Source organism: Pan troglodytes, chromosome 7 (assembly GCF_028858775.2).
Source record: "Pan troglodytes isolate AG18354 chromosome 7, NHGRI_mPanTro3-v2.0_pri, whole genome shotgun sequence".
NCBI lineage: Eukaryota > Metazoa > Chordata > Mammalia > Primates > Hominidae > Pan > Pan troglodytes.
This window is the reverse complement of record NC_072405.2, coordinates 143,190,281-143,213,192: the sequence shown is the minus strand read 5'-3', so window position 1 is coordinate 143,213,192 and position 22,912 is coordinate 143,190,281. Positions and strand designations below refer to the sequence as shown.

Genomic DNA, 22,912 nt, shown 5'->3' with positions numbered 1-22,912 from the left:
AATATATTATCCCACAACTCCTACTCCATTCCTCATTCTAATTTCCTAATTTATGTCCAATCTGGATCTAGTTCAAAACAATTCTATCTCCAAAATTTCCCCAGAGTAGGTGACTCATGGATGTCTGGCTTAAAAATTTCACATTGTGTCCTTTTCTCTTCTGCTGGCCACTGTTAAACTGCAGTAGTTAAAAAACCAGCAGCAGTGAATCTCTGAATTTTTTTAAGTGGCCTTCCGGGTCATCTCATATGGTGGTTTCTGAACAAGGATGCTTAGACTGATGACATCAGAAATGCAGGGAGGGTTTTGAAAATGCTCATTTCTAGGTATCAACCACAGAGTTTCTGACTTGGTAGGTCATGTGTATGGGGCGGGGTGCATTTGGACATACATGTTTGTAAAGAGCACAACCACAGAGTTTCTGACTTGGTAGGTCATGTGTATGGGGCGGGGTGCATTTGGACATACATGTTTGTAAAGAGCACCATGGAGAATCACTGACCTAGTTAGACCACCTCGTTTTACAGATGGGGAAACCGAGGCACAGAAAGGAAGAATGGTTTTTCTAGGAGCTAAGAAATTGTGGAATGGCCAGCAGGCAGCAAGAGCCTCAGCAAGGTGCAGGCTTGAGGGCCGGCTGTGGAACGTGAGGGCAGCACCAGCAAGGGGCACACTCAGAGCCCAGGAGAGTTCGAGGAAGGCTGATCACTGTGGTCTGGCTCACTTGAAAGCCAGGAAACAGAATGATGGAATTAACAAGAGGCAGAGTGCATTTTTCCTTTTGCTCTCAGACCTCAGTAGAGAAACCCATGCAGCTTTCCTCTTTAACTAGTGCCAAATGTCCCTGAGAAGGCTGTGCCTGAGAGGTAGGGGCCAGGGAGAGGCTGGAAGTCACTTTGCTGGTCATACATTGCCAGCTTAGCTTCAGTTGCACTCCTGTGACCCTGAGGCCATTCAAGGCCCTCAGAGCCCCACTTCCAAGCAGTCTCCACTAAAATGTAGTTCAGAAGCCCCATGAATTTTCATTAATAACTCTCAGTGGAAACAAAGCCTTAGAGGGGTGGAGATTGGAGGAGGCTAGAGACTTGTTGGGAGGGGAGAAAGGAAAGGAGGGGAAGGAGGGGAATCCACCAGAGCTAAATGACTTTCCAGACTGTGGTAAAGGATGTAGTGGAATTCTGTTCCTGGTCGTCAGCAGATCCAGCCAAATCTTCATAAGTTAAAACTCCAGATTTGCCCACTGGACAAGACTGGGGAAAACATCTGCCCGATACTTTATGTGTATCTCAAAGAAGGCTTGACTTTCAGCACTGCGAGGTGAGTGTTTAGTTCAACATAATTCACAGATCACAGGTTAAACTTGGAGGGAAAAGCAAGCAAGCTGCCAGCCAGAAATATCATGGAAAAAAAGGATTTTGTGGGCTTACCACTCCATGGAACAAAAACATTCTTCCATATATGATCCTAAGGAAAATGAAATCAACCTTTCCAGCTTGAAAAAAATCATATGGTCTGGTGAGTCATTGTGCATCTGGGGAAATTGTGGTATCTTCAGAAAATACATTTAGTTCAAAGAGGAATCCTGGATTTGAGTTATGTTGTTTCTAAATATAGATACACATCAAGACAAATATAGGGTGGGTGTGTGTGTGTGTGTGTGTGTAACATATTTTTCCTATCTAAACACTAACAGGAATCCACATCACATAATCATAGAACATTAAATGTAGAAGGAATTTTAGGAATCAGCTCATTCCAATCTGTGTTCCTGCCCCACCACTCCAACAAAACATTCTCATTTTAGCCACCTCAACCACTGTGAGCTAAACTCAGCATTTTTCAGGAATCACCTTGTTTGAACTCTCAGCAGCACTCAAGACTGTTGACAACTTCCTCACCATGCAACGCTCTCCCACCCTAGCTTTCGCGAGGATCCACTATCCCCATCTCCTTCTCCCCCTCTGGCTGTTCCTTCTCTATCTCTTTGCATATTCTCTACCTGTTATGTAGCTGTTCATCAAGATCAGCTCCATCCCCCTTTATCTCCTCATTCTGCACCCTCCTCCTAGAAAACTGCATTCATATCCACACATTTGATACCACCTCGAAGCTGTAATTTACACATTTATATCTCCCATCCACACTTCCCTTCTGAGCTCTGGATCTTTGCATCTAAAAACTCAGCTGACATTTTTTGGATGTCTCAAAAGTCACTTCAAACTTAGTATACCCCACATGGACCCACGGCCTTCCTAAATCTCCCTCTCCCATCGCCAAATTGGACATCCAATCTCTTTCATTCTTTGCCACACAACAGGTGAACAAGCTAGATACCCAAGAATAATCATTGACACCTCTTCCTCAACCCCCAAATTCAAAGTCTTATTGAATTTACCTCCTGGGGATGCTTTAAATCTGTCTTCTATTCCCCCTCTCCACTGCAATAGCCCTAGCCCAGGATACCATACCTTCTACCCTGGACTACTGCAACAGTTTCTAACTCATCTCTGCATCTACTCTGACCCCTAGCCACAACCTTCTCCACATTCAAGCCATGACATGACAAACGCTCACGTCAAAGTTCAAATCTGATCATGACACTTCCTTGCTTAAAACATTCAGTGGCTTCCAGTCGTTATTAGAATAAAAACAACTATTCATGCCGCCTACAAGGTTCTCCTCACTGTGGCCTGGCCTCTCCCTCCCGCCCCTTAAACCTCTGGCCTTGTACTCTCTGCTCCAGGGACCACGGCTTCCTCTAAGCTTCTCTTCTTTATCCTGCACCCTCTTCTCACAGGGACTTTGCATATGCTATTCTTTCCATTTAACATCACCTTCCCTCTTCTCTTTATCTCATTTAAACCTACACATGATTCAAGATTTCGGAAAGTCTTAATTTATCTCTCTGAATGGGGCAAAACACTTATGACATGTTTTTGATGCAATATTCACTTGTCTTCAGAGTCTAGCAATTAACAATTATCCTTTTCTCCCTCTGGACCTGAGAGGAGGAGGTGGAAACAGTTGGGGTGGGAGGGGGAGTAGAGCACAAGTGTCTATGTCATAAGTCAGGAAAGCCAAGTTCCCTTTGCTGACCACTGGAACACGGGCATCTGGCAGGTCACTTCCCCACTTTGGGGTCTGCCCAATTCAGCAGCATTCCTCTGCACCTACAGTGAGCATGGCTGTCCTAAAGGCTGAGGATAAATAACTCTTTCATAGCCTGGGGAGTTCGAATCCACCAGGGAGATGGATATGTGGACTTGGATACAAAAAGAAGGGACAAAATAGTACTCCAGGAGGAGGAAATCACAAGGAGAGCCTAAAGTTGAATAGGATGACTTGGAGGATGGGGAATCTAGTCAAGTAGTGGGGGTTGGTGGTGAGAGGCCAATTAAGAGACTGGTACAGGTGCCAAGAAAATAATAATACAGGCTTAAATGCAGACTGAGGTGACAGGGATGGAATACACCTCGATCTCAAACAAAATAATAAGAGAGCAACAGGAAATTGGAGTGACAGCTTCACAGAAGGGAAGAGGGCTGTGGGGCATTCAGCATGATCCCAGGTCTGTGGCTCAGGTGCCCTTCACTGAGATCGGCTGGTTTAGGGTAAAAACTATCCATTCATCTGACTTTGAGATTCCTAACGGATGTCCAAGAGGATATATCTGGACAGCAGATGAGTGTATGGATGTCGACCTCTGCAGAGAGGTCACACCCAGAACAAAGACCCACAAGAGGTGGAGGTGGGACCTATCAATATCTAAGGATTCAACCCAGAAAGCTGAAGGAGAAGAGAAGGCGCAGTTTAAGGAGCAAGAGAAGGGCATCTTGGAGGTCAGGAGAGGAGAAGGTGGAAAGAACTGGACAGCAGGAAATAGTGACAGCTGCCAGAGACAACAGGACTTCAGAGGATCAGAAGATGCCCCTGGTGACTGGAGAGCTGGTAGAAGCAGTTTGGGGGTGAGACAGGGTCTCAGCTTGCAGGGTCTGGCTGTGGTAGAGAAGGAGAGCAACCGGAAAGGCACTCGAGGGAAAGTCGGAGGTCAAGGACTCTGTGGTGCCATGCACATGTTGGATTTTAAGAAGGGAGAAGGGCTAAGAACACTGTATCTGCCTCCTGCTGGGGAGCCCTGGAAAACACTGGGCTGGTGACAGGTGGAGAGCAGGGAGGAGGGCAGGGGCATTGTACTTGGCTGTTCTAGCAACGCTATAGAGAAATACCTGAGGCCGGGTAATTTATAAAGTAAAGAGATTTAATTGGCTCATGATTCTGCAGATAGTACAAGAAACATGGTGCTGGCATCTACTGCTGGTGAGGCCTCAGGAAGCTTACATTCATGACAGAAGGTGAAGGGGGAGCAGACATGTTACAGGAGATCAGGAGTTAGAGAGAGGGGGAGGTGGCATATACTTTTAAGGATCTTGCAAGAAGAACTCACTCACTGTCACGAGGACAGCACCAAGCCATTCACCCCTGTTACCCAACACCTCCCACTAGGCCTCACCTCCAACACTGGGGATCACATTTCAACATGAGATGAGGAGGGACAAACATCCAAATTGTATCAGGCATGGGCCTGCAAAGGTAAGACAAGGGGCTCTTATACCCAGGAGGCAGGGTTAGTCCTTCTCAGAAGGAGACATCCTCTACCCTGAGCCTGGTGGGGATATTGTGCAGATGCTGGAGGCAGCAACAGTCCTCGAGGTGATACCAAAAAACACCTGCTTCCTGATCAGCTCCATGTCTCAGTTAACAGCCTTCAGAAAACCTGGGGTCTCTCTGTCTCTAGCTTAGCTCACAAGGACACCCACTCTGAACCAAATCCTCCCACTCTGTCATCTAAATACTGCTCATCCCACAAAGCCTGGCCCAAGTTCCTCTTCTTCCTGGAAGCCTTCCCTGACCTTCCTCTTGTTATCCTCTTCCTTCACACTCCAAGACTTCTACGTCTCTACCTCATCAGGCATTTGCATCGCACACTGCCTAGTTCTCAAGCCTGATGCCGAGTAGTGCTCCAAACATGTTTGCTGAACGCCAGCAGCGATGAATAAATGAGTAAAGGCCATTTATTCCCCTTTCACGGTGCACACTGCCTCTCCCACCAGACCCAAAGTCCTTTTTATCTGTTTGTAATGCCTAGAACATTGCATTGCACATATATGGTGATCAATTAGTCTCCTGTTGACTTAAGTGAGAACCATAACAAGATACATCAGACTATTTCCATTTTTTCTAATCTTTAGAATTTTTCATAAATTTAATGTGACCAGTCACATAGTGGCTTACAGTTTGATGCCGCTAAGGAGAAACAGGGTTGGTTTTCATATAAAACAGTCACAGTTTGATGCTGCTAAGGAGAAACAGGATTGGTTTTCATATAAAACAGTTAAGACTCTCTTAGTCAATCAATGGCACACCAGGAGCCAAATCTATATGCAGCATTTTGCACTCATTATCTTTATAACAAGTAGTCCAGTAGAAAGTATCATTATCTCTATTTTATAAACAAGGGAAGTGCAACTTCATTAAGTAACTTGTCCAAGATCGCACAGCCAGAAAGTGACAGCAGTGACTAGAACCCAGGTCCATAACACCAAAGTCCCTTCTCAACCACTAGGCTACACTGCTGAGTATATGAATTTATTTCCATAAACAGAAGGGCGCCTCCATTGCTGAGATACTATTCAAAACGATAGGCCTATTGATCACAGGACCTGGTATGCAGTGGGCACGCAATAGATCATTGTTGAATGAATGATGGTGGGAAATGGGAACGAGCTGACATTTTTTGACCAAATATGTCCAGTCCCGGCTTCACAAGTGACACTAAGGTGCTGTGGAAGACACAACTTGGGTCAAATCCTGGCTCTATCACTTTTCAAGGTGTCTGAACGTGAGCAAATGATTTAAATTATCTGAGCCTTAGTTTCTCAGTGTGTAAAACGGAGCTTGCAATATGCCCCGTAAAGACAGCAGAAAGGAATAAACCAGTATTACAAGGTGAAGGGGCCAGCACAGTGTGCGACATGTGGAATGTGAATGTGAGTATCATGTGTGTATTGTGTACTTGACTGCCACCTTCTATTTGGGTGTAGGCACTCACACTGTACTCCCCATGCAGCTCCATGTTGTGTGTCCTGGCTTCTGCATCCCTGTGTGCTCCCCATCCCTTGTTAGGCCCTGGCCCTCACTGCCAACATTACCTCCTTGAACCCGTGTGAGGACGAAGCCATCGCAACACAGATCACGGTCGCATGCAAGAAGACAGAAGAGGTGAGCATCGGTCAGATTGGCTCCTGAGGCTGAGAACACAATGGGGTTGTACAATCCAGAAAGCATGTTTTGGAAACCAGTGGGTTCAAAGCTTTTCTGAAGTGTTGTGGTGGATCCTTGGCCTGGGGGAAAGGCAGAACAAAATTTTAAAAGACCTCAAAACATGGCAGAGTTGGACAGAGCTTACTGATCTCATAGGACAGTTTGTTGACTTAGCTGCAACTGTGCTCCAGGCAGCATGTGGGCCAAGATGAGATGTTCTCTGTGCCACAAAGCTTCTGGATGTGCCTGTGCATGAAGAGGGTGGGGCCAGCCAAGGCCATGGCCCCAAACCCAGGAGATCGGGACAAATGCCCAACACGTCTTCAAGGGTCCAAAGGGTATGTGTAGAAAATGGCCATATATTTTTATGTTTATTATTACCAGCAAATATGTATTGAGCAGTAAGTATATACACAGACCCTGTGCCACATGCTCTACCTACGTGGTTTCATTTGATTTTCACCACCTTGCTCTGCTATCACAAGTGTTTCTGTCACACAAATTAGTTTAAACATGTGGTAGGGAAGCTTGGCCACTGTAATGCTGAAGTCACATTGCTTGCACTATCTACAGTTTTCTGAGCATGTCATTGCCTTGTGCCGCCGAACATCATTAAAGGAACGCTCTGTAGACAAATGCAGCTGAATGCAACAAACTGCAAGAACTCAGGACTGTACACAATACCCATGATCCCACATTCTTCCTCTTGCCTGAAACTGGCCCCACCCAGGGGCTGTCTTCAAAGTGACCATTGCAGAGTTTTCCCTTCCCTTTGTGCAAGCAGCCCTTGTCTCCATAATTCAGCAGCCTCAACCCTTCCTTACACCCTCCCCATCAAGCTACCTTGCCCTTTTACATTTTCAGAAGCATTTCTTTATTATGAATTCAAAACATCTTTTTAAAAACTGTTCTAGCATTTTTAAGTAGAATTGTTAATGTTTTTTTCCATTGGTCTACCTAAAAGTGGCATGGTTTGGGTTTCCCATCCCTAAGTCTAGTTTTCAAATCAGCCCTGTTAATTTTAGAGTGTCACTTTGCAAACATGAGATTTTCCAGGGATAGATATATAGAGCACTATAGCCTAAATGTCTGCCCCATTCTTATGCCCATTTTCCATTTGAGGAAAAGTCTTGACATGCGAACTGTCTGGCTCGGGTTTACACAGCCAGTGAGTGGTGGACAGAACACCAGGGCCTGTGCCCTTCACCACTCTGACCTCCCGTCAGTCTGGCAGATCACCACATCTTATCTGACTCACACAGCTGGACGTCATAGAGAGGTTTTCAGTGTGAGACCCAAGAGCACGAGCTTCAGATCAAACAGATCTGAGGTCACCCTGCCAAGGAAGTCCCTAATTCCTTGGATCCTCAGCCTCCCAAGCTTCCCATCTGTACAATGAGGATGATAATAAGTAATCCTCAAGGACATTGAGCAGGTAAAAAAAAACATATACGGGGGCCGGGCACGGTGGCTCATGCCTGTAATCCCACCACTTTGGGAGGCCAAGGTGGGTGGATCACTTGAGGTCAGGAGTTCAAGACTAGCCGGGCCAAATGGTGAAACCCCGTCTCTACTAACAATACAAAAATTAGCCGGGTGTGATGGTGCATGCCTGTAGTCCCAGCTACTCCGGAGGCTGAGGCAGGAGAATCCCTTGAACCTGGGAGGCAGAGGTTGCAGTGAGCCGAGATCCCGCCATTGCACTCCAGTGTGGGCAACAGAGTGAGACTCCGTCTTAAAAAAACAAACAAACAAACAAACAAACAAACAAAAACCCATAGACTGTATATAAAAGGGCTGAACAACAATGAGCCTGCCACTTAGCTTATGCTCAGCAGGTGTTTTACATATCTCCAAAAAGCCAGCGTCTTCTCCCTCCAAGCATTGGCTCACTCAGCCCCTTCTGCCTCGAATGCAAATCCACTCTTCACCAAAGCCCAGCTTTATTTGAAGGGTCCATCTCTGCATTTGTACAGTTAGAATTCATCTCTCTCTCCCTTGATCTCTCATACATTCTTTTTGTGCCTGTACTAAACCTTCTACCGTCCCTCTCCCTGTATTTAAGCTACTTGAGAGAGTCGGCCTCCCCTACAGCATGTGATTCTCCAGTGTTTGATGCCGTAATCATAGCCTTATGTGACTATTTAAAAATCAATGTCAGTTAATCAAAGTTAATATTGCAATAGCAACCTTCCAAATGCTCAATAGTCATGAGTAACTAATGGACAGCACAGATTTGTAGACCGTTTCCATCACTGCCAAAGGTTCCATTGGACGGTGCTGCTCTGGAGTCCAGGGCCACATCTCAGCTCCCCTTGGTATCTTCCACATAGGGCAGTGGCAGAGAGGACCACCTATCCTGAGAGCTTTGCATGGTGGGCTGCTTTTTTTTTTTTTTTTTTTTTGAGACTCCTGTTGCCCAGGCTGGAGTGCAGTGGTGCAATCTCGGCTCACTGCAAGCTCCACCTCCTGGGTTCATGCCATTCTCCTGCCTCAGCCTCCCGAGTAGCTGGGACTACAGGCGCCCGCCACCACACCCAGCTAATTTTTTGTATTTTTAGTAGAGACAGGGTTTCACTGTGTTAGCCAGGATGGTCTCAATCTCCTGACCTCGTGATCTGTCTGCCTCGGCCTCCCAAAGTGCTGAGATTACTGGCGTGAGCCACTGCGCCTGGCCGGTGGGCTGCTTTTCATCCTTCAGATCAGAGTTCCAATGTCCCCTCCTCTGTGATTCCTTCCCTGACCACCCTGAAGCAGCTCATACCCGTCTTTACCTCCTCGTCCTGTTTCATTTTCATCCAAGCACCTACTGCCCTCTGAGATGATCTTATTGCTGGTTCTATTCCCCTATCAATCAGTGATTCTGTTTTGCTCACAGATGTATCCACAGTGCCTACAAAAGTGCTTATTGCACCGCAGTGGTAGAAGCCTAGACAATGAAGCAGGCCAGGAAGGCCTTTCAGACTCAGGGGAGGTTCCACTTTGATGTCACATGTAGTAAGATGGTTCCTTTTCCTAGACCTCATCTGTGAGATGAGGGGTTGGGCTAGATAATCTCTAAAGAAACTTTGGGCACTGACATCCTTTGATTCTGAAAGACCCCACGACTCATCCCCCAAGTTGAAGGCCGCAGACATTAAGTGGGAGTAGGCAGCAGAGGGTATTGGGTGACAGATCAAGCTCTGAGACTCAGGCCCTTTCTTTAGTCCCACTGAAGGTTACTGAAGCTCAGAGATGGGAATGGACATGATTAACTATCTACTGGGAGCTGAAGACGTGTGTGGGTGACTTTCAGAAACTGTGTCCTGTCCTCCTCAGTTGTGACACAGTCCCATTTTACAGAGGAGAAACTGAGTTTCAAGTGAAATAAAGAAGTTGTTCCTGATCAGAGACAGAGCCAGGAAGAGGGAGGTGGGAGTTGGAAGCCAGACCCAACTTACTCCTCCTCTCCTCCTCCTCCACTCCACCCGGGGCTAGAACGGCTGCCGGGCGCATCTTCTGCTTTAAACCAAAAAGCAAAACAAACCCAAAAAAGCAAAACATAGTTCTGCCCTTGATTTAGTTTGGTAACAAGGAATTTTCCCAATTTCCTTTGTAATTTTCCCCCAAAGTACAAACTTTCAGGAGACAAAAAGGAAAAATAAAAATAACAAACACTAGGACTTTCTGTGTGATGTTGAAAAAAAAAAAAACACTTAAACAGAAATACAATTGCATTTTTAAAAAATGTCATAAAAGGGTAAGTCATGATTTTAAAGGACATTTTGGGTAGGGGTTACTGTTCTATTTTGATTTTTATTTTTAGAAAATAATCCCTATGTTTTGTTATTTAAAAAGAAAAACAGGACAGTGAAAATAATTGGAATAAAGATTGCAGCAGAAATTCTAGTGACCCTGGTCACTAGATTAGAGAGATCCGAGTGACCCTAGTCACTAGATTAGAGAGATCCGAGTGACCCTGGTCATAGATTAGAGAGAGCGAGCTCTGCCAGATTCCAATCTCCCAGGCAAACTCTTTGTGAAGTGGGGATGAAGGCATTAGGTGAAAGAAGGACCACAGGGAAAAATACACAAACACTTGTCCCTGCTGTGGGCTCGCAATTGCAACTGAGGTCAGTGCAGCTTTGGGCCTGGGCTGTGGCATCGTCTCCACTTGCTGCTTTTCCTGGCACAAGTCTGAAGCTGCTGGAAGCCCCAAGCCACCTGCCCTGAGTTACGAACCTCAGAGAGTGACACCTGTACTCCCCTTCTCCCAACCCCCAAGTCCCAGGTCAAGCCCCCTTTGGCTGTCATCTGGTGCACAGCCATGGCCTCGGGCCCTCAGGAAACTTTTTAGCAGGAACAAAGATGATTACAGAAATGTTCTACACTAGCTGAGCTTTCCCCATGAGCCCGGCCCTGTCCTAACAGTTTCACATGTGTCAACTCATTCCAATCTGCCGATGACCTTGGTCCACCATGACTCCTGTTTTACTAAGGAGGAAACTGAAGCTGAGAATGTCAAGGAACAGGCCCAAGACCATGCAGCTCATATGTGGCAGAGGAGGGGTTCCACACGGGCAGGCGGGCCCCACCGTCCTCCCTTGCTCTGCAGCCCTTAACAGCTATGAAGGAGCCACAGGTCACAGGTCAGAGCCTGGCCATGGCCCAGAGCGCATGGCTCAGAGCGTGCCTTGCTGGCATGTTTCCTTTCCACCCCACCGGAGAGGAGGCAGGAGGTGAGCAGGGTGGGGCAGAAGAGCGAGTGCAGACCTCAGGATTCCAGGGAAAGAGTTCCTGCCTCTCCCACGTGCCAGCAGCGGCCCAGAGGACTTCCTTATGTGTACATGGGGATTGGAATCCCCTTTGTGCCTTTCTCCAAGAGTTTCCATGAGTGTGAAATGAAAAGATGAATGAGAAAGGAAGCCATAAACTATACAGTACGACACAGCTTGCTACTCAAAGTGTGGTCCCCAGACCAGCAGCACTGGCACTCTCTAAGGGGTGATTAGAAAGGCTAGATCTCGGCCTGACGCCAATGATTTACTAACTCAGGTTTGCACCTTACAGGGCCTGGGTTCACTGGGAGGAAAACGTCCTGGGAGGGTAGAGATTAAGTGAGGAGAAGGAGAAGCTCTATGAATCAGAAAGCCCGGGAGGAGCAGCTGCTGGGAGCCCAGCACCCAGGCCCCAGCGAGCAGTTTGCCCAGCCTCTTGGGCCGCATGGGCCTTCCAGATGGCACAGGCTGAACTCAGCGGGTTCTGCCAAGATCCTTCACTTCGTAGCTTTGTGTCCACTCTGCAACTTAGCTCTGCCTGCAGAATGAGGCTCTCAATCCTTGCTAGATTGCAATGGGATCAAACCTGATGGCACAAAGGAGAATGATGTGGAAATATCTTTGTAGTCCCAGGGGAGATCAGTGCCTGCCTGAGGAGCGTGCTGTGCTGAGTCTGCCAAAGGATGGAGCTCAGAGAAGCCAGACTGAGGGTGTGGAGTGGGGAGCGGGACAGTCTGGCTCCTCCTCACATGCACCTGCTGGAAACCAGCTCCAAACATGACCGTGTGAAGCCACTGCGGGCCTAAGCCAACCAGCCTGACCAACCTACCCTTTTTCAAATACACAGCTGGAGAATCTTGACCACGGCTCCTCACTTTCACCTGGCAGCGAAGACTTCCAAAGCTGGTGGCCTTTGAGTTCCCCAGTGCATCTTGTTTCTGGAGATGGAAAGATGCTGCATTATTATCCTGCGATATTTTATAATTCAATCCAACAAACATTCATCCAACCCTAACCATGGCTAGGCACCAGGGCTACAAAGGTAAGTTAGTTTCTCCTGGTCTATTGGAGGAGACAGACATGTAAGCAGTAACTTGCAGCCCGGAGTGTTAGCTGCAAAGATACATATAATTAAAGAAGAGGTAATTAGAGAGGAAGGAGCAATTGATTCTATTCAGAAAGAGAAGCTAGAAAAGTTTCCCAGAAAAAGTGAGTCTGAGTGAGGTTCTGAGATATTAATGAGTTTGCTGGGCTGGGTGCGGTGGCTCACACCTGTAATCCCAGCACTTTGGGAGGCCGAGGCGGGTGGATCATTTGGGGTCTAGAGTTCAAGACCAGCCTGACCAACATGTTGAAACCCCATCTCTGCTAAATACAAAAAAAAAATTAATCGGGTGTGGTGGCGTCTGCCTGTAATCCCAGCTACTCAGGAGGCTGAGGCGGGAGAATCGCCTGAACCTGGGAGGCGGAGGTTGCAGTGAGCCTAGTTTGCACCACTGTACTCCAGCCTGGACAACGGAGTGAAACTCTGTCTCAAAAGAAAAAAAAAAAAAGAGTTTGCCAGATGGAAACAAGAGAGGGCTGATTTTAAGCAGAGGAAACAGCAGACTCAGGGACCCAGAATTTCATGGGTGTTTTCAGAACTAGGTTCAGTAATTCAGTAATTTTTGGACTGTCAGTTATGAGAGGGGAGTGACGGGAGAGGAGAGAGAGGCTGGAGCTGGCTATGAAAGACCTTACAGGCACTCAGTTTCTATCCAGGGAGTATCTAGAAGAAGGTTCTTAAGCTCGGAGATGGTGAGGTCAGACTTCCAGAGATCTTGCAATTCTTGGCCCTTTCTGATCTCTCTTTCTGACTTATTTTCAGCAGTCTTGCTATGTGGATGAGGTAGGATAAATTGGTGTGTTTTGTTCCCAGTATTTTGCCTTCCCCCTCAAGGGTGCCAAATTTTGAGTTTCCTGTGGGAATTTTTGGAGGACAGGGGCTACAGCAAGGCTGTTTGAAGGCAACAGCTCTTCTTGCTTTGCAGAAAGCCTGAACTCACTGAAGAGGCAATGGCCTGGGGAGAGGAGGAAGAGCCTTGGAGAGCAAAAAGAAAGAAGAGATTCCCGCAGACCTGAGAAGAGCTCGTGTTTATGCACGAGCACGTGTTTATGAATTGGGAAATTAGGAGACAGGAGACTCCTGTTTTCCACTGGAGGAGGACAGGGTCTAATTATCCTAATTTGATGGTACCACATGAAACTGACAATACTCTACAAGCTTTGACTCACAGAACAGCAATGTTATGTGGTTCTAATATTTAACTTGTTTTCCTTTTTAAGCCACAATTATAGGTTTTTTTGTTTGTTTTTTGATGGAGTCTTCACTCTGCAGCCCAAGCTGGAGTGCAGTGGCGTGATCTCAGCTCGCTGCAACCTCCACCTCCTGGGTTCAAGCGATTCTCCTGCCTCAGCCTCCCCAGTAGCTGGGATTACAGGTGTCCACCACCACACCCAGCTAATTATTTTGTATTTTTAGTAGAGACAGGGTTTCTCCATGTTGGCCAGGCTGGTGTCGAACTCCTGACCTTAAGTGATCCACCCGCCTAGGCCTCCCAAAGTGCTAGGATTACAGATGCGAGCCACCGTGCCCGCCAACCACGATTATGTTTTATTTCTACAATGGGAAGGCATATTCGGGTCTGGGACCCCAAGGGGCAGTGGTGTTTAGGGCCCCCTCACATCTTGCCCACGCTGCCTGATGGGGCAGGCGGTTCTCTCCTGACTGACTCGTCAGGAAGCCACAAGGCTCAAGCAGACGCCCCTTACTCCAGCTTCATCTTGGGTCTGTCTCTGGACTATCGCAGCTTCAATTTGCCAAAGTCCCATTGCTTTGAAGAAATGGAGGTAACAGAGGATCAGCTCTCGACAACCTCATTCCATCGCCTGGCCAGCCTGCTGCCCACTCCTCAGAGCACATCTGACCCACAGCGGATGAGGAGCAGAACCACACGTGGCTGCCCCACCTCACCTGGTCAGAAGTCATGCAGGCAACATTGTCACTTGTCCAAGCATAGAAATCACAGGAAATCTCTGGCTCCATCGTGGACACGGTGAAGAAGCTGCAGGCCTCGTCCTCTGTGCAATCTGCAAGCACCATGGGATGGTCACTCACCTGGCTTTCCCGGGGGATGCTGAGGGCAGAGCAGACACATCCCCCTGCCCCTGCCCCACATGCCCAAACACACACACACACACACACACACACACACACAAATATGCAGATACACAAATACACACACCCCCCTCCAAATACACAAATATACACACACACAGGCACACACACCTCCAAACACACAAAGACACACAAATATACACCTAAAGACACACAGACACACACAAATATACACCCAAATATACACACAACCCCCCCCCACACACACAAATATGTGGATACACAAATACACGCCTCCCTCCAAATACATACAAATATATACACACACATGCACATGCACCTCCAAACACAAAAACACACACAAATATACACCTAAATACACACAGACACACACAAATATACACCCAAATATACACACAAAAACCCCACACACAAATACACAAATACCCATCCAAATACACACAAACACACACACACAGCTCCAAACACACATACAAATATACACCAAAATAAACACATACCTCCAAATAAACACCCAAACACACACACAAATACATAGAAATACACATTCAAATACACACACCTCCAAATACACACACACACAAATATACACCCAAATACACCCCCCAAATATACCCCCACAAGCACACATATAAGCACACATTTATTAAGTACATACCATGAACCTCATGCAGTGTTAAGTGTTTTCTGTGTATTGAATCATCGATCCCCCTCTTACAGTTAAGGAACTGAAGCACAGCTCCGTTCAGGCACTTACTCACGGAGGTCACAAAGCTACCAAGTGGCAGAGCTAGGATTGAAATCTAAGTAGTCGGACTTCAGAACTTGTACAGTTACTAAGCTGTATCTGCCTAAATTAAACCTTTTATACATTTTAATTGCTTCTATTCTATGAGGAGCCAAATCTAGGTATCCATTGAGATCACAACTTTGTTCAAGGCTATGTCCCATTTCCATCAGGAGCAGACAGCAGCCCTGCAAGGGATTGAATGATAGAATAGAATCCCCACTTCCTACAGTGAGTGCCCTCTCAAGATGATAGGAGGCCACGTGCTTAATGAGGGCAGGGACCACGGCTGCTTTCTGTGGACACTGTGTGATAGGCATGAAGCATTCAACTGAGTAATATTCATGAATAACAATGGCAATTAATGATGTAACAGGGATAGGAGGTTTTGGTAGAAAATGTAAATTAAGGAGAAAAAGCATACACTTACATATTTATCATTACAAAGCACTTTCACATATATTATTAATACTGATTTTTGCATTAGGTAAGAGGTAAATTTAGAGATGGGAACACCAAGACTAAAAATCAGCACAGTCTGTGGCTGATGGGAGCAAAGCAGTAACTTGAATACCTTTGCAATCCAATTCCTGAGCCCTTCCCACTGTGTTTGCCCAGCTGAAAGGCGAGGGAAAGCCACTGGTATCTGGGATAGAGATGTCTTCCTTTTCTCTAACAGGACATCTCACAAACTGCAGCTCTACTGAGATGACATTCTTGGGTGCAGAGGTGGTCTTCTGGGGGTTTTCATCATCTCCTGATTTTCATCTCAGCATTGTATGGCTGTAATGTCTTCATGAACTAGGCACTGAGAGGTCGATGATGTCATTTTACCCAGAAACTGTGTGGCTTACTCAGAACACCTCCCCCACAAAAAAAATTCTGTTTTAAAATCTTTTTTTGAGACAGGGTCTGGCTCTGTTGCCCAGGCTGGAGTGCATTAGCGCGATCTTGGCTCACTGCAACCTCTGCCTCCTGGACTCAAGCCATCTTCCCATCTTAGCCTCTCAAGTAGCTGGGATTACAGGTACGCACCATCACACCTGGCTAATGTTTGTATTATTATTTTTTTTATTTTTTGTAGAGATGCAGTTTCACCACATTGCCCAGGCTGGTCTCCATCCACCTGCCTCGGCCTCCCAAAGTGCTGGCATTACAAGCATGAGCTACCATGCCCAGCTCCAAAGAAAATAATTCTTACTGGTCCACTGGCTCATGGCTCTAAAGTTCTCCTGTCCCCTTAACTGAACTAACCTAATCTTCACGGCAAGCAGATCCCTGCTTCGGGCTCAGGGACAAATTCAGTCAAGAAAACAATTAAAGTTCTGGGTCAGTGTTAGAAGGATGAGCACCCTAGACCCTGGTTGGTTAAGTGCTGAACTAGAACCAGGGTTCCTACCATGACCCCAATCATAGCTTCCCCTCACGCCCCCAACAATCCACCTTTCTCACCTATTCCCGATCATGCTATTTAGTTCTCTAGATGACTTGGTTTTCTTACCAGTCTCCCCTTTCCCCATCAACAATGATATCCACCCCTTCACTGACTCAGTGGCTTTATTTTCCTACCCCTTAAATGGCCCTTCGATCTACCGTAAAACCAGCTTGATTTTTCATTATGGGCTGAATTATGTTTTAAACTCACAATTTGTATCATGTAGTCCTACCCCAAGCACCACAGAATGTGACTGCATTTGGAGTTAGGGTCTTGAAAGAGGTAAATTAAGTGCATAATGAGATCATTAGGGTGGGCCCTAAGCCAATAGGACTGGTGTCCTTATGAGAAATAAAGATTAGGATACAGACACATACATAGGGAAGACCAAGTGAAGTCACAGGGAGAAGTGAGTCACCTACAAGCCCAGGAGAGGGGCCTCAGAAGAAACCAACCCTGCCAACACCTTGATCCTGGACTTCCGGCCTCCAGAATTACAAGAAAATCCATTTTGTTGTTTAAGTCCCCCAGTCTACGGTATTTTGTCCCAGCAGCCCAAACAGACTAACAGTGCTGGATGCCTGCCTGGACCTCTACTCAACCTGCAAATACTGCTTGTCTTGGATTGCTCTGCTCTCGTTTGTCTGATAGGATGGCATCTTGCTGGACCTCCTTGATGTGGCTCTCTTTTCCTAACTGTTGTCTGTTTCCTCTCAGCATATTTTAGACACTGAACTCAGTGGCCCAGTTGGCTAAACCATCTCTGGACATGAACAGACGGACGTGTTTTCCCTGCTTGCCTCACTCCCTAAGATTCTGCATCCTCTTTTGCTTCCCATCCCACCAGTTTGCCCTTCCTTTTTTTTTTTTTTTTTTTTTGATGGAGTTTCACTCTTGATGCCCAGGCTGGAGTGCAATGGAGCAATCTCGGCTCACTGCAACCTCCACCTCCCACCAGGTTCAAGCAATTCTCCTGCCTCAGCCTCCTGAGTAGCTGGGATTACAGGCACCCACCAACATGCCTGGCTAATTTTTTGTATTTTTAGTAGAGACGGCGTTTCACCATGTTGGCCAGGCTGGTCACGAACTCCTGACCTCAGGTGATCCACCCCCCCTCAGCCTCCAAAGTGCTGGGATTACAGGCGTGAGCTACCACGCCCTGCCTGCCCTTGTAACTTCAGCTGTGTCACAGTGCATGCACACATGAGCAGGTATATGACAGTCCTTGTTGAGACAAATAACTGCCAAAGCTGTCCCTCAAGTCTGCCATCCTCATGCTGATTCCTCACATCTACTCATTTGACCACTTGGTTCTGTCCCTCCATTCCTGTCAATATCTCTCACTCTACAAATATTTCCTTCAGCTTCTACTTCAAGCCTTGTACTGTGTTTGTGAAACAAACTATAGTGTGCTCACCATAACCAAAGCTGATATCCAAAACAGATTCACACTCAGAGTGTTAATTACTTAATAACTACATCACATGTGGGTACTGAGGCAGGCATAAGGCAGTGTTAAAATGGCAAAAATAGACACTGGGGACTACTTGGGGGGAATACAGAGAGGAGCACAGGGTTGTAAAACTAACTACTGCGACTACGCTCACTACCTGGGTGATGGACTCAATCGTACCCCAAGCCTCGGCAGTATACCACATACCCATATAACAAACCTGCATGCGCACCCCCTAAATCTAAAATCAAAGATGAGATTATTTTTTAATATTTTTTATTTCAATAGCTTTTAGGATGCAAGTGGTTTTGAGTTACATGGATGAATTGTATAGTGGTGAAGTCTGAGATTTTAGTGCACCCCAAAGATAAAATCATTTAAAACAAAAAAAGACTGCAGGCTTTGATGTTGTTACTTTGGGCTTGAATTTAAGCCCTGACCCTTGCTGGTTCTATGTCATTGAGCAAGTCACTTACACTCTTAAAGCTTTATTTTTGTCTTCTGTAACTCAGGATAGCAATGGCCACTTTATGGGTGGCTTTGGGATTGTGAGATAATCCTTGTAAACATACATGCTCAATAAATGGCAGCCTTTATTACCACCTCTCTGGCCCCACTGTTAAAATAGGGAGATATAGATCCTGACCTGGACACATAGATCTATGCCAAACTAATTTTGTTCATTTCTACTCCTTAACATGTGCCATGTGGATAGCATACAGTAGATACACTGTCAACTCTGCAATTAAGTTATGAATTGAATATGCATTCTGGAAATCAATTCATTTATAGTGTTTTTGATAAAGTATGTTTTTAAATTATAGTTTTAATGGTTTGATTTGGTTTGTCTCGACAACTCTCAGCAGAGCTTATTTCCACACCTTCTTCTGAGTGCATATCTCCCCACCACTCCTCACCTGTCAAGCACTGCATCACGGGGAACTCAGAATCAGGAACTTTGGATCTGACAGCCACAGGAGCATTGGCGTCGAAGATCACCTTTGATTCTGGAACCTTCTCAAACTTCTGCATCACTGAAAATAAAGCAGATTTAGTAAATCTGACTCAGAAGGGTGTAGGGCATCTGCAGAGAAGCCATAAAGACTGTTAGGTCAAGCAGTCAATACCCATTTGTAGCTCTTGGTAACACAAATGTCCCAGGAAAAGCAATTCTTTAGTAAGGTAGCTCCAACATACTGCTCCGTATCCAAAACTGAGAGTTACAACTTACCAGCTCTCCCTGCTTCTACCTCATTGTCACGAAGTGAGGCGGAAATTTAATGTTAGTCCTTACAACTATTTTCTTCTCATTAACATTGATAATATAAACTTATATTTCTCTGTCCCTATCCTTCAGTGCTAATTACATCATATAACTATTTTACTGGCATTTTCTTTCTGTAAAACAACTTGAATTCTTTCCGAAATGAGGTAAGTTATTTTTTAAAAGACATGTGCATATGTATTTAGGTAAATCTGAAGACATGTCATGTGGCTCAGGCATTTTTAAGATTGTTTAAGTGATTTATTAGCATCTGTTTTCCTAGCTACCATCAACATACTTGAGTTCCATTTGATAGGAATAACAGTCACAAGCTCATAAAACTAGACAAGTGAGGAGGAAGAAATATAATTTCTCAGGGCTATGAGAGTTGGAACTTTTTCTTCACCAAGCAAAAAAGAAAGCATGGAGGCTAACTCTCAAGGAATGAGATTCACCTTCCAAGCCACAAATTCCCAAGAGTGTCAATATCTTGCAGTCTTACAGGTAACTGTCAAAAAGAAAGACTTATGTACAACCTCAAAGGCACAAGAGTTATCGGTTTTTTGCAAACATAATTATAAACATATATACAAGCACTAATTATGTACATCCATTGCTTTATTAAAAAAGACATATCTAGATGGGTTTTCATCAAGTCAATAAATTCAAGGCCATCCAAAGTGATCTTTTCTCAGCTTTCATAATAAGTGCAGAAAAAAAATGTTTATTCCTTTTGGGATTGGGTTGAGAGAAGTGAGCATTAATGACATGCTCGGCCAGGCGCGGTGGCTCAGGCCTATGATCCCAGCATGCTCTAAGCCTTCAAAAGTGTTGATAGAGAAAAGAATTCTGATTTTACAAACTGGCCCATCCATGTTAATTGCTGAAGTTGCCAATTTCATGTGCTCTGCCCACACAAAGCCCTTCTTCTCTCATCTCTTTTTTTATTTTTATACCCTTTAGTAGCTCATTTGTAGAGACTGCAAGCTCCAGTCCAGCAAATGCCATGTTATATTCATCACAGTGTCCCTAAGTCTTGATTGGTACAGACCAGATGCTCAAAATATTCTAGGAGACTAAATAAAATTTGAAAGGTCTTTCAGTTTCTAATTAAATTCTGCCAAAAATACAGTAAATTTAGCACTTCAGTTAGAGAATCTGCTGGTTTTCAGAAAAGGGACACCTTGGTGATAGAGATCTTCACATTTCAGCATTCTGTGAAGAAGCTCATGGCCAAGCAGAACAGAAACAATCCATGAACCAATTTGCCAATGAATTATGCCAACGGAGTCAGTTTGCAGATTTATATATTCTGTTGGTATAATTTCCCATTTATCCAATTTATACTTAACAGCTATTTACAAATGTCTTAAGGAAAGCATAAAAGGTTAACATTAAAGCACAGTATATATTAATATTTCATCATTTTTTTTGCATAGTTTATTGTGGCTACTTAGGTTCCCATCTCCTTCTAGGGCAAAGGCAATATTCTGATCATATTTGAACCCTCACTAGCCAGGATAGTAACAGAGAGACTACTTTCCTGTATATTGAATGGATGGAGGGAGGGAGGGAGGGAGAATATGAGGAAAGGAGGGATAGGCAAATGAATGACTAACAAACAACATCATCACAACACCAGGAAACCAGGAGATAACATTATGATGGCACAATTCCAACGTGCACACACATATTGGAACAGAGGTATGTAAATACCTCTGTTCAGGCACTTGATGTGGTATATGAAATCTTCAGCATAGGTTGATAAAGATCAGAATTAGGAAAATAAACCTAAAGTTAAAGGGAAGATGAACTGGAAATATTTTCAGCGAGCAAGGTGGAAATATTTTTACTAACTCTGCAAGTAAACAAAGGAAACAGAAGATCAAAGGGAGTGCCAGGAAGCTGCAGCAGGAGAGATTTCAGAGAGAGAGGCAGCAGGCAGTCAGGGAGAGGTACCAACTCAGGAGTGAGCCCTCAGCTCGAGTCCTGATGCCACCACCAGCTCTGTGTCCTTGGATACCTTGCAACCTCTGAGAGTTTCAGTTTTCTGGTTGTGAGGACTAAATAATATAGCATGGAATGGTATATGGTATATGGTAACCACTCAGTAAGTGCTAAGTCCCTCTGTCCCCTGCAGAACACCTTTCCTAAGTCTCAGGGCTTGTAAAATTGATGACAGGAATTGAGGTGGTGGAAGAATCTCCTTCCCTGAAGACCCTTAGGAAATAGTTTCAAAGAATCCCAGACAACTAGAGAAATGTATTCATTCTGTCAAAGAGTACCTACGGCCCTGGAATAGAATAAGAAATAAGACACAATTCTAGCCCCAAAGGAACATATGGTCTAATGAGGTTAGAGCCCAGAGGGGAGGCTGGGATACTGCAAATGGTGCTTTATCCCAAGAGCAGTGAAGAACCACTGAAGAGATTTAAGGGGCATTGCATAAGCAGAATCTCCTTTTAAATAACAGCTCTAGAAGCATCATAGAAAAACTGTTGGACTGAAGCAAGAAGATGAGTTAGGCAGGTATGGCAGTACCATGTAGGTAACAGCGAAGCCTGAACAAAGGAAGTGGCAAGAGGGCTGAGGAAGGAGCAAATTCCTCTCAGGTAGGTACCTGTCTGGGGAGGTATAAGTCCCTTGCTTAAGGACCTAGCCTCAAGGACAAAAGCCTTAAACATTTTACTCCCAAAGAGAAAGTTCCTCTCAAAGGCAATTCTGAGAAGAGATGTGTTGACATCCCAGTGAGGGCCCAGCTTAGTGGCATAGAAATCCCCAGGCATATCCAGAAAGGGAAACTTAAGCTCAGAGCTTTGCATAAGAAGCCAAAGATGCTGAAGCTCTATCTGGAGGCTATTCAGAAGCCAGCGCCTCAGGGAAGCATCATCAAAGTTGTCAAAGCTCAGCTGTGACTCGTGAGCACTTCTGGTGCCACCGATTAAACTGTTCTTTCTGCCCTGAACACTGGGCAGAATACACCATGAAATGCCCTACAAACTGCATAAGACAATCCTCAAGGCTAACCCATTGACAGAGATGCAAAGAGAGCTCAGAGCACGTAAGACAATAATCCCAGGACTGATGGTGATCACCAGGGCCGCAGGGCAAGTTGTATCCTGTAAAGACACAGTCTCCTTCATTTGTGAAGCATCTGGCTAACTGATCTCCCAAAGCACTTTCCTGCTGTACTTCCCCTGTTTTTTCTGCCCAAGAAGAGGGATGTTGGGAAAAAAATAAGACTTTCATTGGATTTGCAATTTATTCAAGAACACACACACACACACACACGCATGCACACTCCTTAGGACTTCTTAGCACTTCACTAGAGAAGGGAAATGATTGCTCTGAGAATTAGAAAATGAAAATTTCTCACTTGAATTTTCACTAATGTTTTATCCCATGAGCTGTACCAGCTTCCCTGGAGGACAGGTAGGCTATGCATGCGTATGTGTGTGCATGTGAGGATATGTTTATTGAGGAAGCAGGTAAATCTAGGTGGAAACAGATTGGTAGAATGAAGAATACAAAGGTTTGGTAGTTTGACATACACCAATTCAAATTCTAGGTATATTCTATCCTAACTATGGAACCAAGAGAAGTGCTTGGACATTCTTTGCCTCAGTTTCCTCAGCTAAAATATTGGCAATAATATCTACCTTTTAGGACTACCACGGATTCAAATTTGATAAACACATAAAACACCTGGCACACAGT

At 45.2% G+C, this 22,912-nt stretch overlaps 1 protein-coding gene across 4 annotated transcripts in view; it reads right to left on the bottom strand.

The window, feature by feature from the left end:
- Positions 1–22,912, bottom strand: part of TG (thyroglobulin) — a 269,572-nt gene that overhangs the window by 187,309 nt on the left and 59,351 nt on the right. For 3 of the 4 annotated variants that reach the window (XM_016959884.4, XM_016959885.4, XM_016959887.4), the window contains 4 exons: positions 18,849–18,965; positions 14,092–14,207; positions 11,908–12,016; positions 6,210–6,401 (listed from right to left, as the gene is read on the bottom strand). In XM_016959884.4, coding sequence (XP_016815373.4) covers positions 6,210–6,401; positions 11,908–12,016; positions 14,092–14,207; positions 18,849–18,965 — 534 coding nt within the window. The remainder of the gene's footprint in view (positions 1–6,209; positions 6,402–11,907; positions 12,017–14,091; positions 14,208–18,848; positions 18,966–22,912) is intronic. The other variant, XM_016959886.4, reaches the window with a different exon arrangement.